We start from the raw sequence: 12,706 nt of genomic DNA, 5'->3' as shown, positions 1-12,706 counted from the left end.
TGGAAATAAATGGAAATCCAACTGTGGACAAGCAACCAACCTTCGAAATTGCAAGTGAAAGTGGCGGGTCTTCCGAAATCGATAGTCTGGACTTGCGGTTCGATCTTGGCTTTTAAAGGCGCTGTGACGGTGAGGACCGTTTCAACGCTCTCTCCTCCAACGGAGTTGTTCACAACGCAGAGGTATTTCCCCGAGTCTTCGACTTTGGCTTCGCGAATGATGAGAGTTCCGGCGACTTGTTTGACTCGGTCGTTGAGAGTCACCGCTTGTTTTCGAGTGGTCCCTTCGACGAATTTGTACCACCTGGAACAAGGGAGAAGCGTGTCGAGCAACAGTCCGAAAAATGCAAAAATGCGGGTCGCTTTTTACCTAAATAATGGAACGGGGAAAGATTGAGCGGGGCAAAAGGCCACAGCTGTTTCGTTTAATTTTGATACCCTTATATCAATCGTTCGGGAGATTAATTGGGGCCGAACGAATCCAGTCGGTTCTGAAAAATCACAAGTAAGAGAAGAAGTACCTTTTGGCAGGTGCTGGGAACGACTGAGCGTCGCATAGAAGAGCAACGTGTTGGAAATTATGAGCGAGTTTTTTATTTAAACCGTCTCCGGAAATTTTAGGGGCTGTCAGACCAGTCGGTTCTAGACAAAACGGAATTGTAAGGCTGTAAGTACCTGAATTTAGGGATAGGGTAACCGGAAACTTCGCAAGTTATTACGATATCTTGACTGAGAGGTACTTCAATGACAATGCTACCGTCGATTTTGCGACCGGACGATTTCGGGGGGACGTTGTTGGTCGGTTCTATGACAAATTTTATGTAAGAATGTGACAAGGAAAAGGTGACAGTACTACACTAGCAACATCAAACTTACTTAAATACCGGATAGGGAAAACCAACGACTGGACACATAATTACGCCATCGCTTTGTTCGGGGAAAGATGTTATCTTCCATGGAGTTTTTTCACCCACGAGTTTTGGTGGTAAATTATTAGTAGGTTCTGAAAAGAACCAGCAATTAGGATTCTGGAGGTACTCAACAGGCGTGATAACAAGCTAACTGTGAGAGGAGAAAAAGCAAAACGAAACAATGCAGAATCCCTATGCTGGTTCATGCATGCACTTACCTGTCTTAGTTGACCAAGCAGTGTCTTGTCTTAAGCCTACGGGTACTTACATGTATCGCGGGACCGGGTATCCGGTCACTTGACAAGATAACCAAGCCGTGCTATTTTGTACCACTAGAAGTACTTTCCAGCCTTCGAACTTTTCACCATCTTTTTTTGGTGCTACGTTACTGGTTGGTTCTAGAAAGGAATTGAACCGAGACATAACAACCGAAACAGTAACTCAAACGGGCCTTTCAAACTTTTTTACTTACATATATCTAGGAACAGGGTAACCGGTAACCTGGCAAGTTAACCAGGCAATACCCAGGTTTGGTACATTAAGAATCTGGTGACCCTCAAACCGTTGCAAATCTTTTTTGGGAGGTACGTTATTTGTGGGTTCTGGAAGAAAACCCAAAGATGATGGAAAGTCCAAAGACCAAAACGAGCACTTTCAACAAAATTTTGGACTTACTTAAAACGTGGTACTGGAAACCCGCTCACTTGACACGTTAACCATGCAATAGTACCGTTCGCAACATTTAAAACCCTCCAACCTCCAAACTCTGCTCCCACTTTTTTCGGAGAGACATTATTTGTGGGTTCTGTAACCATGCAAAAGAGTAAGTACTTGTAAGTACCTGAATAAAGGGACAGGGAACGCCACGACGGGACACATGAGAAAAATCGACTCTTTTACGTTTTCTGACACCAAAGTGAAGCCAAATTTCTTATCTAATGCCTTTGGGCCGATATTATTGGTCGGCTCTGTAAAAATTTCCCAATCAATTACCTGTATAACGGGACAGGGTAGCCAACCACGTCACAAGTAACAAAAGCTGTATGGTTTTGAGGGTGAATCAAAATCACACCCCCGTCATACTTTCGACCGGGGACTTTAGGAGAAATTTTTCCCGTGGGTTCTGGAAGAAGTTGACAAGGATCAGAAACGTGGCCAAAAAAAAAACGGGTACCCATGCAATCAAACAAACAAGTACCTAAAGAGTGGTACCGGGAACGCCACCACGGGACACATCAGAAAAACACTCTCTTTCACACTATTCGAAATGGCCGTAAACCCAATTTTCTTATCGAGGGCTTTGGGCGCGATATTATTGGTCGGTTCTGGAAAAACAATTACCTGTATAGAGGAACGGGGTACCCCACCACGTCACAGGTAAGAAAAGTGGTTCGGTTTTGGGGCCTGATCAAAATTTTGCCGCCTTCGTACTTTTGGCCGGGGATTTTTGGGGAAATTTTACCAGTGGGTTCTGGAAAAAATGAGAGGAGTAGCAAGTACCCTTGCAATTACCTGTAGATAGGTGCAGGGAACCCTTGAGCCGCACACAAAAGTGGTACCGTTTTGCCCGCCGGTGCAAAGTTCTTAAGACCCGAGATTGTCTTGTCTTTAGCGGTGGGGGCAACACTGGTTTGGGGCTCTACTCAAAAAATTGTAATAAGTACCTGAATAAGGGGGCTGGGTATCCTTGCGCTTGGCAAAGTAGGCCGAAACCCATACCAACCGTTCGAATGTAAGTCGAACTAACAGCATCGTTGGAAAATGCCGGTGCCTTCGACCCGATTGGTTCTAAATTAAAACCAAATTAGAAATTTTTAGACGTACCTGAATAGTGGGGTAGGTTGGGCTTGTGCGGGGCAAAGTAGGGCAAAACTGTGATTTTGGCGCCGTTCAAACGAAAACGTTTTAGAATCCGAGGAAAAGGTCGGTGCTTTAAGGCCCACAGGTTCTAAATACGGGAAAAAACCCAATTAGAATCTTAAAACTTACCTGAAAATTGGTACAGGATAGGCTTGGGCTTGACACAAAAGTCCAAAACTCTGATTAATGGTACGAGTGTACGAAATACTAGTCGCATCGTTTTGAAAAGTTGGTGCTTTAAACCCGATTGGTTCTAGCAAGAGAGCAAAAGTTACAATTTTGGAAATTTCAGTACCTGAACATTGGAACTGGAAGAGCTTGAGCTGGGCAAAACAGCACAAAACCGTTTCCTTGTTGAATTTCATAGGAAAAAGTTTTGGAAAGTGACGAAAAACTTGGCGCTTTATACCCCACAGGTTCTACACAAGAAAACCAAATAAAAAATTGAACTCAAGTACCTGAATGAAGGAGAAGGGAAACCTTGAGCCGGGCACAACAAAGCAACATTTTGTTTTGAGTGTCTCTGGTAACCCAAGACTTTAATATCGGTGGAAAAAGCCGGAGCTTTGGTCCCCACAGGTTCTAAACGAGAGAATTAGTAAAAAATCACCTGAATGAAGGGACGGGAAATCCTTGAGCTTGGCAAAAAACCGGAATTTCCAAACCTGCTTCTCTCTCCACGTATTTGAATTTAGAATCGGCTAATAATTTAGGAGCTCGCGTCCCGACCGGCTCTAAATAATTATCAGAGTTAGAAAAAAAGAAAATACCTGAATGTGGGTGTAGGGAAACCCTGTGCTTGGCATAAAAGCGTCAAACCATGACCGGAAATTTTCTCAATTGTGATACTTCTAACATCGGAATTTAAAGTGGGGGCTCGTAGACCAATCGGTTCTAAAGACCAGAAGGCTGATTTTTTCTAAATTACCTAAATGTGGGTGAAGGGTAACCCTGGGCTTGGCAAAGCATGGCAATATCGGTCTTTTCCCGATCTTCAAATGAAGTCAGTTTGACGTTCGAGGTGAATTTGGGGGCTCTTGTACCCACAGGTTCTACAAAATACTAACCTAAACAACGGTACTGGGTACCCTTGTGCCGGGCAAAGGAGAGCCAGAGACGAATTCTCCTTGTAATTAATGACCTCGTACTTTGAATGGGACGAGACTTTGGGCAAGGTACTACTGATGGGTTCTATTGACAAAAAATAAGTACCTTAGAGAGGGGACAGGGTAAGCTTGCGCTGGGCACATCAGGGTCACACTGTTCCCTTCCAGACTCTCAAACGCATGACTTTTGTCCATTGTTGGGAATTTGGGTTTGACAGAACCCACAGGTTCTAGAAAAAACAAAGCAAGTACCTGTAGTTTGGGACAGGGAACGACTGTGCTGGGCACAACAACGTCGAACTGCCACCGAGAAAAGCATCCAAAGTCTGGATTTTGGAAGTACCGGCTGTGAGACGTGGTGCCACACTTCCCACAGGTTCTAGTATAGAAAAAGTACCCTGAATTACCTGAATCTAGGGACAGGGAACGCTTGAAACGGGCACTGGAGAGTGACATTTGACGCGAATTTATCCCTAACGGTTCGAGATTGGTCCCCGGAAGTTAGTTTCGGAGGAACACTTCCGACCGGTTCTGCGAAAATTTTGCAAAATGGGTACCGTTGCTTCATTACCTGTAAAGTGGTGGCGGGAAGGCTTGCCCCGGACATAGAATCGCAAAAGTGGTACCCGCTGTGTATTTATCGACAGTTGGGAATTTAGGGATGTTTGGTCTGACACTCCCTACGGGTTCTAAGAACGAGAAGAAAATTAGTTACCTGTACAGTGGGACAGGGAAGGCTTGCGCAGGGCATAGTAACGTAACTGTGGAGTTGCTTTTCGACTCAAAACCTCGCAAATTGTCAGTAGCCGGGAATTTGGGCAAAACGCTCCCAATGGGTTCTAGCAGTAAAAAAATGATTGTGAAAAGGATAGTGAAAATTACCTGTATTTTGGGACAGGGAAGGCTTGAGCTGGGCACAAAAGGGTCAAACTTTCCCGCAAGTGGCCCTTGAAGGTTCTCGAAATGTCAGTGGTGGGGAATTTGGGCAAGACGCTCCCGATCGGTTCTACAATTAGAAGTACCAAATTTTTCCAAAAATGTATACCTTGTAAGTGGCACTGGATAGCCTTGGGCCGGGCACAACAAATTAAGAGTATCTGTTAGCGAAAAAACGTACTCCTTCCTCGTTTCCAGCGGAAATTTCGGAAGAACGCTTCCGACAGGTTCTAGAATAAACCCAACTTACCTTAAAAAATCTAAAAGGCGATCAGGGGCCAGGGTACCCAAAAATTACAAAAACCTGTGAGAGCCACGAGAATGTTCGGGGATTTGGTGGCGGGAGTTTGGAAAAAAGGACAGGTACTTAATTTCCAAAATTTTGAAAGTGCCCGTTTGAGAAGCAAGGGTACCCTATCCCAACATTCAGGTAAATTTAACAAGAACTGTGCTCAAGCACCGAAATGCTTGACCAGAGTTGGAGAATTTTCGTCCAATCCACTGTCTGCTGCTTTTAGTGAATTAATTTCAGTAATTTATGGCTGAAGGTGCGCCTTAATCCATTAAAAATTCAGGCGGGATTGAGACAGCAGAGAGTGATTGTGTCAAGAAACTCGATTCAATGGCCACTTGTCGCGATTTTGGCTTATCGTGCGACATCCTGCCGCAGAAGAATTACAAACAATTGAAATAATTAAACAATAGGAACGGTTTTAATTAGCGCTATAAACACTTTCCGTATTAAGCTACTACATATTTACACGGCTGTTCAAACAGGAAACTCAGTTATGTCAGGAATTTATTACATTTTTCCAAGACAAACAGCGGGTCTTATCATAATTTTCGCTTTGAAGAGACGCACACAACATGCCTCGCTTTTATAATCGGAACGTATATTAATATTTATCGTGCGGTCGCCCATATTTATATTTCGGAAGGCCGTTTATTTACGTTAGGAAGACGGAACTCGGTTGCATCAAGAAATTGTAAACGCGTAGTGTATGAATTCAAGTGGCCATCGAACACGATAAGCATAATAAAAAGTCAACATGTGAACGGTCGTTAGAATGAATGATGGCTGAAGAATAATAAATTTAACTGCGTTGACTTTTTATCATTTTGTAAGGATGCCACCAATTTATTTACAACAAATTATTATCAGCGGCTAAATATAAACGTTACTTCATGAAAGGAATCGACAGTTCGAATTCACACATTCGGTCTGTGGGTGGCATGAATTTTTTAGGAATGTCACAAAAGCAATTTGAGCGCTTTTCATCAGTTGTCAATATTCGGGTGAGAATTGTACCAAAAGAGCAAACAAAAATTGATTTCGCTAATATTTCTTATATTTCTTAGTTTCGCTATCCGGAAGCTTTAACTTTGTTTTCAAGTTATTACCACCGAAAAACCAACTGCAAAAATTATAAATTGAAGGCATCCCCACTTAAACTTTTCACAATTCAAAATCACTTACCCGTGATGACCAGTCTGCCCTTGGTTGCGCTTAATCTTGTCTCTCCTGTGAGCCGATGCTTCGTGCGACATTGATAAGATTTATAACCATCTTCAGGCCCAACATCTCTGATGTGTAATTCTCCAGATGGTAGAACAAGATATTTGCTGTCTGTTAATTGAGAAAAAAATTAGTCATTTGAAACCGCCTGTTTCAAAGCTCTCAATTTTCAGCCTTGAACATGACTCAAATTCAAGAGTGAAGTTGGGAGAATTGAAACGTTAAATTTCTCAAAGTTGATGCGAACTCAAGGTGTCAATCAATAAAAGCCGATTGAAGAAAATGCCGGCAACAGTGCACGCTCTAATTAATAAATTAATTAATATGTTGACAACCCGTATCGATTGAAGCTTCCTCGAATCCGCAACTTATTCGAGACCAATTTTTAATTACTAATTCTGCGCTTATCGAATGAATTTGCCCAATTGTGTTAATTAAAAACTGGTCTCGGTGTTAAATTGGGCAAAAGCGGGCAGAGCGGGAGGGTCGAGTCAGCCAGGATCAAGGATCGTTGGATGGGATTTCCAGTAGCCCAACGACGTTTGAAAAAATCGAAAATACCGAAAAGACTCGCAACGCACCGTAACGATCGTCCTTGTTGACAATTTCATTATTGTCGTCCTGCAGCCAGGACACGACCGAAACGTAGTCGCTGACAAAACTGGGAATGTGGCACTTGAAGATGGCCGTGTTGCCTTTAAGGACGCTTTCGTCCATCACATTCGCGTTGTAAGATTGCGAAACAACTGGAAAAGAAATGAAGTGAAGTGCTGTGATTATTTCATGAAGCACGCAATACTGATGAAAATCAACAATGAAATATTCATTCCCGGGACGATGGACACCTGTCTAAGTGGATCGAGGGAAATGTCTCTTTTTCAATGCATCGCTGCTTTCCTGTGCCATAAGTTCCGCATAAAGGTTGAGGTTTTGACAGGCTACTAATATGGAGCGCTTAATTGGTGTCAGGAAAGTCGAAGCAAAAATAAAACACCAGTTTACACATTTTTATGTCTTAGCTGAAAGTTATAATTTCTTGACTTTCAGGCACTGAGTTGAAAAATATACCTAATAAAAAATCAACCGTCACGTTTAAGAAATATGCAGCTAATGAAATTACAAAAATATAATTCATAAACAACAACAAATCGGAATGAAATATTTTACTTAGTTTTTAGCTCAAAAATGGATTAGATTTTGTAATTTGGCCTAATTTGGAAATTTTCTATTAAATTATAGTCGAATCAGTTGAATTTAATGTTTCTTATAAAACACTTATAAGAAACCTATCGGAAGAAGTGAATATTTTCTTAACTTTGTAATTTTCTGAATTTTTCTCATTTAGTAAAAAAAATTTCACAGAAAAATATATTTTAAACTTGATGTAACGCTTTTACACTGTTCTAATTCTAAAATCTAAAACAGGCTCAAAAACAAAGTTCGGACTTTGTTTTATAGTTTTCTGTCTTTCATAAAAATGTTCCTAAATTTACAAGAAATTATGCATTCGATTTTTTGCTTTCTTTCGGCAAAATGTCTTATTCTAAGCTAGGAAGTCACTAAAAAGGTTCCTGAAATTATTGAAAATTCACATTTATTAAAGGTTTTCCATTTTGTTTCGGCAAATTGTCGAAATTTTTTAAACTTTTCTTTGAAAAAATAAGATAAATAATTTTTTGCTTGTTTTTTTGCAGATTTTTTCGAAATTAATAGTGAATTTCTTTTCGAAAAATGTCTAAAACTATTAAAACAATCACACATAATAGATTAATTTTGCATTTTTCTTGTAATTTTGGGAATTTTGAAAAATGATTCACTTTCACTTTCACTTTTGCGATTTTCCATGACTTTTGGTAAAACTCATAAATTTCATAGTTTAGTGATTTTGTACTAAATTTTGGCAAAATCGGTTAAATTTAATGAGCTTCTTATAAAAACGCTATACTAAATGTCAGATGAAGCAAATCTAACGAACCTTTTCCACATTGTTTCAAGAGAATCTTTTGAATTTAATGAATTTTTAGCCAAATACAAGCGTCAATTCAAGCGCTAATAACTCATTTCAGACTAAATTCTGCAACTTTCTACAATTTTTGCAACATAGTAAGGAATATTTTATTGAAAAATGTTCTCACATTCATAGAAATAACAAAGATTTAACACATAATTTAAGGATTTTAAACTTTGTTTTGATTAAAGTTATTTTAAGATTTTGGGAAGTAATTTGCTTTTGTATTTTTGTTGAACAAATCTTTCGAATTTTATCGAATTTGGCGTCCGAAGATGCTCTAGATAGAACAAATCAAGCTCGAAAGACACGTTTCGGACGTAATTTTGTGTTTTCTGGTGTTTCTGTATCTTGATCAAAATACTCGCCCTGTTTGTCTGTTTCTAGATTTTTTTCCTTCGGGAGGAAATAACGTACTTTCATGGGATATTGGAAGGTAGGAAACGATTTTTTCAGATGAAGCCGTCGAAAAAAATCATATTATTACATGACTTTCCTCCCTTGGTGCTATACCAAATAGCTATTTCGTAGTAAAAAACTGTGACGTGTTGGAGGAAAAATTTTTATTTGATAGAAGATAAATAAACATAAATAATTTGATTAAAGCTGAAATTTGAAACAAGTTATTATCTACAAACTGGTGTAATTTTTGGTTTTTCAACCTTCCTGACGACCGAAATTCAAGAGGTAAAATGCAGTGCAGCTGCGCACGATAAGATCAAAAACGTCAAAAATATCCAACTCCCCATTTATTTCAACACACATTCAGGTCGGCTGCACTTTATGTAACTCATTTATGCTTCATACATTTCATTTGTAAACCCACATTGTTTGGAAAGCCAGAGCAAGATTTCTGGGGTCAGTAGCCTGGTTATCATTTTCGCCGCTTCCATAAATACGCTTATGTTTGAACGAATATTGATACATTCTCCGCCGAAAACCCCAAATAAATCCACCCCTTTGTTAAATCGAATCAGCTCTGGTATGGAGAGTGCAGTGGACGGGATCAACAGGTGGTGGCTTCGCGTAAAAAGTGGCACTACCGTAATCGTCACCAGGAGGCAGAAATTTGTTGTTGGCCGTGTCTTGCCAGGAGACGATCTCCACATGATCGGACACAAACGACGGGATCTGGCACTTGAAGACCGCGGTGTTGCCCTTGATTACGAACACGTCGTAAACTTGCGCCTCGTAATATTGATTAACCACTGGAACAAGCACAGGACTCAGTTCGGGAAGAGACACAGGATCGATTGGTTTTTCCCGGGTTTTTACCCTTCAGAGTGGGATCGTAAGCGAACACAGTGCCATCGTCTGCCAGCCAGGCCTCCACTTGGACGAAATCTGTGACGAAACTCGGGACCAGACACTTGAGAATGCCAGTGTTGCCTTTGAGGACAAACTCGTCGATGACGCGACTCTGATAGAATTGCTTCACGACTGGAAAATAAAGAGACTGGAAGTGGGCGAAATTGCGGGACGGGAGGGTTGCCGGTGCCGTTACCGTAGTCGTCCCCCGGCAAGTACATATTGCCGTTGGAGTCCTGCCAGTTTTCGACTTGGACGAAATCTGAAACGAACGAAGGGACTTCGCATTTCATCACGGCCGAGTTGCCGCGGATGACGTACTCGTTGTCGGCTTCCACTTCGAAGGATTGGGCGACGACTGCACCAAAAAATTTCAATCAAAACAAGGGGAAAACGTCGCCCGGGGTTCACACATGTGGTGGACACGTTTCACAAATAGATTCACGCCGTGGAAGATTGTTATCGGTGGGAGTGATGAGATATTGCGTTTCAGTGGAAGATTGTTGCGAGAAATGGATAGTTTTCGTGGACAGAAGCCGCAGTATAAAAGATTATTGTAGTGTTATACCCGTCTTGTTAAGATAAAAGCATGAAAGCCGGACTATAAAACTCACAACGAGCGAATATCTTTGCAGACTATGAGATAACACAATTCGATTATAATAATACAACGTCTATATTGTTTCAATAAACTTTGATCCCAAAGGAAACAAAATATATTGTAGGTATAAGAGATTCCCAAGCTGCTGATGCATCAAGCCATGATTTATCATCGTTACACATTTTGATTTTGTTTAATAAATTATTGCACAATTGGTGATTGCATAATGCAATAATAAAATATTTTTTCGAACGGTATCTTTTTTTAGTTTTATCTTGTTTTCGTTTTTCTTTATTGTTGCATATCACTAAAAAAGTTCTCATCTTCTTCTAGATTTTCTGTTTGCTTTTTCTTTACTGTCTTAACAGTTTCCCAACTCTAAAAAAGTTTTCTTTTTTTCGAGATATTTCTTTTTTTGATGTCTTCATTTTTTCATCTCCCAATATTTTCATGTATTTTTTTAATTTTATAATAATGCTTTTTTCTTTATTGTTGCATATCACTAAAAAAGTACTCATTCTCTTCTAGATTTTTTGTTTGCTTTTTCTTTACTGTCTTAACAGTTTCCCAACTCTAATAAAGTTCTCCTTTTTTATCGAGATATTTCTTTTTTTGATGTCTTTTCTTTTTCTTTTCTTCATCAGTCAGTGATTGTTTTTAATGAAAGATCTTTTTTTACAACTCAGGTGAGGTAAGGTACGTAATAAACTTTCTCCTTTGTTGAGTTTTTCCTTTTTCATATCACTCAGTCAGATCAGATCAGGTCCAGTGTATAACCCCTATCTCTTGATAAAAATTAACTTATTTTCGAGCTTCTCTTTTATTTTCCTTGTCTTAATGTTTTTCATTCCACTCAGTCAGGTCAGGTCAGATCAGGTAAAATATTTTCAATGAAGTACTCCTTTCTTTTTTCTTCATTGTCGTAGTATTATTATGTCAATAATAAAAAGTTATTAAAAGTATTTTTATTTTTTATTTGTTGTTTTAATGTTTTCTGACTGAAGTCAGCTCAGGAACATAATACCTACCTTATCGTCTTAATAGTATTTTCATATCTTTAAAAAAATTCTCCTTCTCTAAGATTTTTTTTTAATGTCTTAGCTCAGGTCAGGTACATAACAACTTAGGTGAGATAAGGTACATAATAAACGTTCTTTTTTGAGTTCTTTAATCTTTGTAATCAAGTCAGCCCCAGTTCATAACACTTACCTCTCTAAAATACTGATAAGAGTTCACTTATTTTCGACCTTTTGTTTTATCTTTGTTGTCTTAATGTTTTTCATTCCACTCAGTCAGGTCAGGTCAGGTCAAGTACACAATATCTCTCTAAAATATTGTCAGTGAAATACTGTTTTCTTTTATTCTTCATTGTTCTTATGTTGCTATATCAAAAAGTTCTTCTTTTTGCTAGATTTGTTTTTTTATTTGTTGTATTGATGTTTTCTGAAGTCAGGTCAGGTACATTATACGTAGCTCTAAAATATTTTTGACGAAAGTTTTCTTTTTTTTTAGATTTTTGCTTTTTCCTTATTGTCTTATTAGTATTTTCATATCTTTAAAAAAATCTCCTTTTCTTTGAGATTTTTTTTATTGTCTTAATGTTTTCATCTCACCACAGTCAGGTCAGGTCAGGAGAGGTACCTACCTGTCTAAAGTATTTTCATAAAAGTTCTCTTTTTTTTTCATTGTCTTAAGTTTTTATCACTCACAGTCGATCAGGTCAGGTACATAAATTATCTTTGATAGAAGTATTTTTCATTTTGGTCTTTTAATTATCTTTTTCATTACTAAACCTTCACGTTTTCCGTTTTTCTCTTCCAAAAGTATCAAAGCACAGGTAAGTAAAACAGGCACTAAATATAAACCTTTATTGTTTGGCAAAACAGACATATTACAAACATAATATCAACGGTTTCTACATCACTCGTTCGTAACTTGAGAAAATCAATATCCCTAATGCAATTTCCTCTTCGTAACAGTAAAATTTAATTTCTAAATTGTATTCAGGATCATCAATAACTCAAGATTTTTAACAAAATGAAATGTTGCTTCACAACATAATACGTTCCCGTCGATATTTGAGTAATTTAAAAAAATCGATTTACTTTAATGTTAAGTTAAGTTACTAGTAATTTATTTTGGTTGCTATTAAAAACACGAAAACAGAGCATATCCAAACCGTCTGCAGAGTAAAATCCATAACGAAACTGTAGGTTCAGGAAGCCAATATTTGAAATATTCCGTGAACTCATCTCCAGTTCAGATATTTATAGAACCAGAATTTAGGAAGATAACGTAATCGAAGATGGACATGAAGACAAGAAAACCAGACAACTTGGACCCTGTTCAAAAAGATAGCTTCTCTCCAATTCTCGGCGAAGCTGACACATCCTGAGCGAGGATAAAAACAATGGGAACGAAAAGGTCAAAGGATTTGCTTCCGACTCGCTAACTTTGAATA

The 12,706-nt window shown here is 38.8% G+C and overlaps 1 protein-coding gene across 51 annotated transcripts in view; it reads right to left on the bottom strand.

The window, feature by feature from the left end:
* The window catches only part of Dscam1 (Down syndrome cell adhesion molecule 1), a 46,206-nt gene that overhangs the window by 22,891 nt on the left and 10,609 nt on the right, over positions 1–12,706 (bottom strand). For 7 of the 51 annotated variants that reach the window (XM_064360026.1, XM_064360042.1, XM_064360015.1 and 4 more), the window contains exons 4-6: positions 6,290–6,439; positions 4,592–4,715; positions 41–303 (exon numbers count right to left, since the gene is read on the bottom strand). In XM_064360026.1, the coding sequence (XP_064216096.1) occupies positions 41–303; positions 4,592–4,715; positions 6,290–6,439 (537 nt within the window). The other 44 variants (XM_064360029.1, XM_064360019.1, XM_064360009.1 and 41 more) reach the window with 20 other exon arrangements.

This window comes from Tribolium castaneum, chromosome 2, assembly GCF_031307605.1.
Source record: "Tribolium castaneum strain GA2 chromosome 2, icTriCast1.1, whole genome shotgun sequence".
In the NCBI taxonomy this organism is placed as follows: domain Eukaryota; kingdom Metazoa; phylum Arthropoda; class Insecta; order Coleoptera; family Tenebrionidae; genus Tribolium; species Tribolium castaneum.
This window is presented reverse-complemented; position numbering and strand designations above follow the sequence as displayed.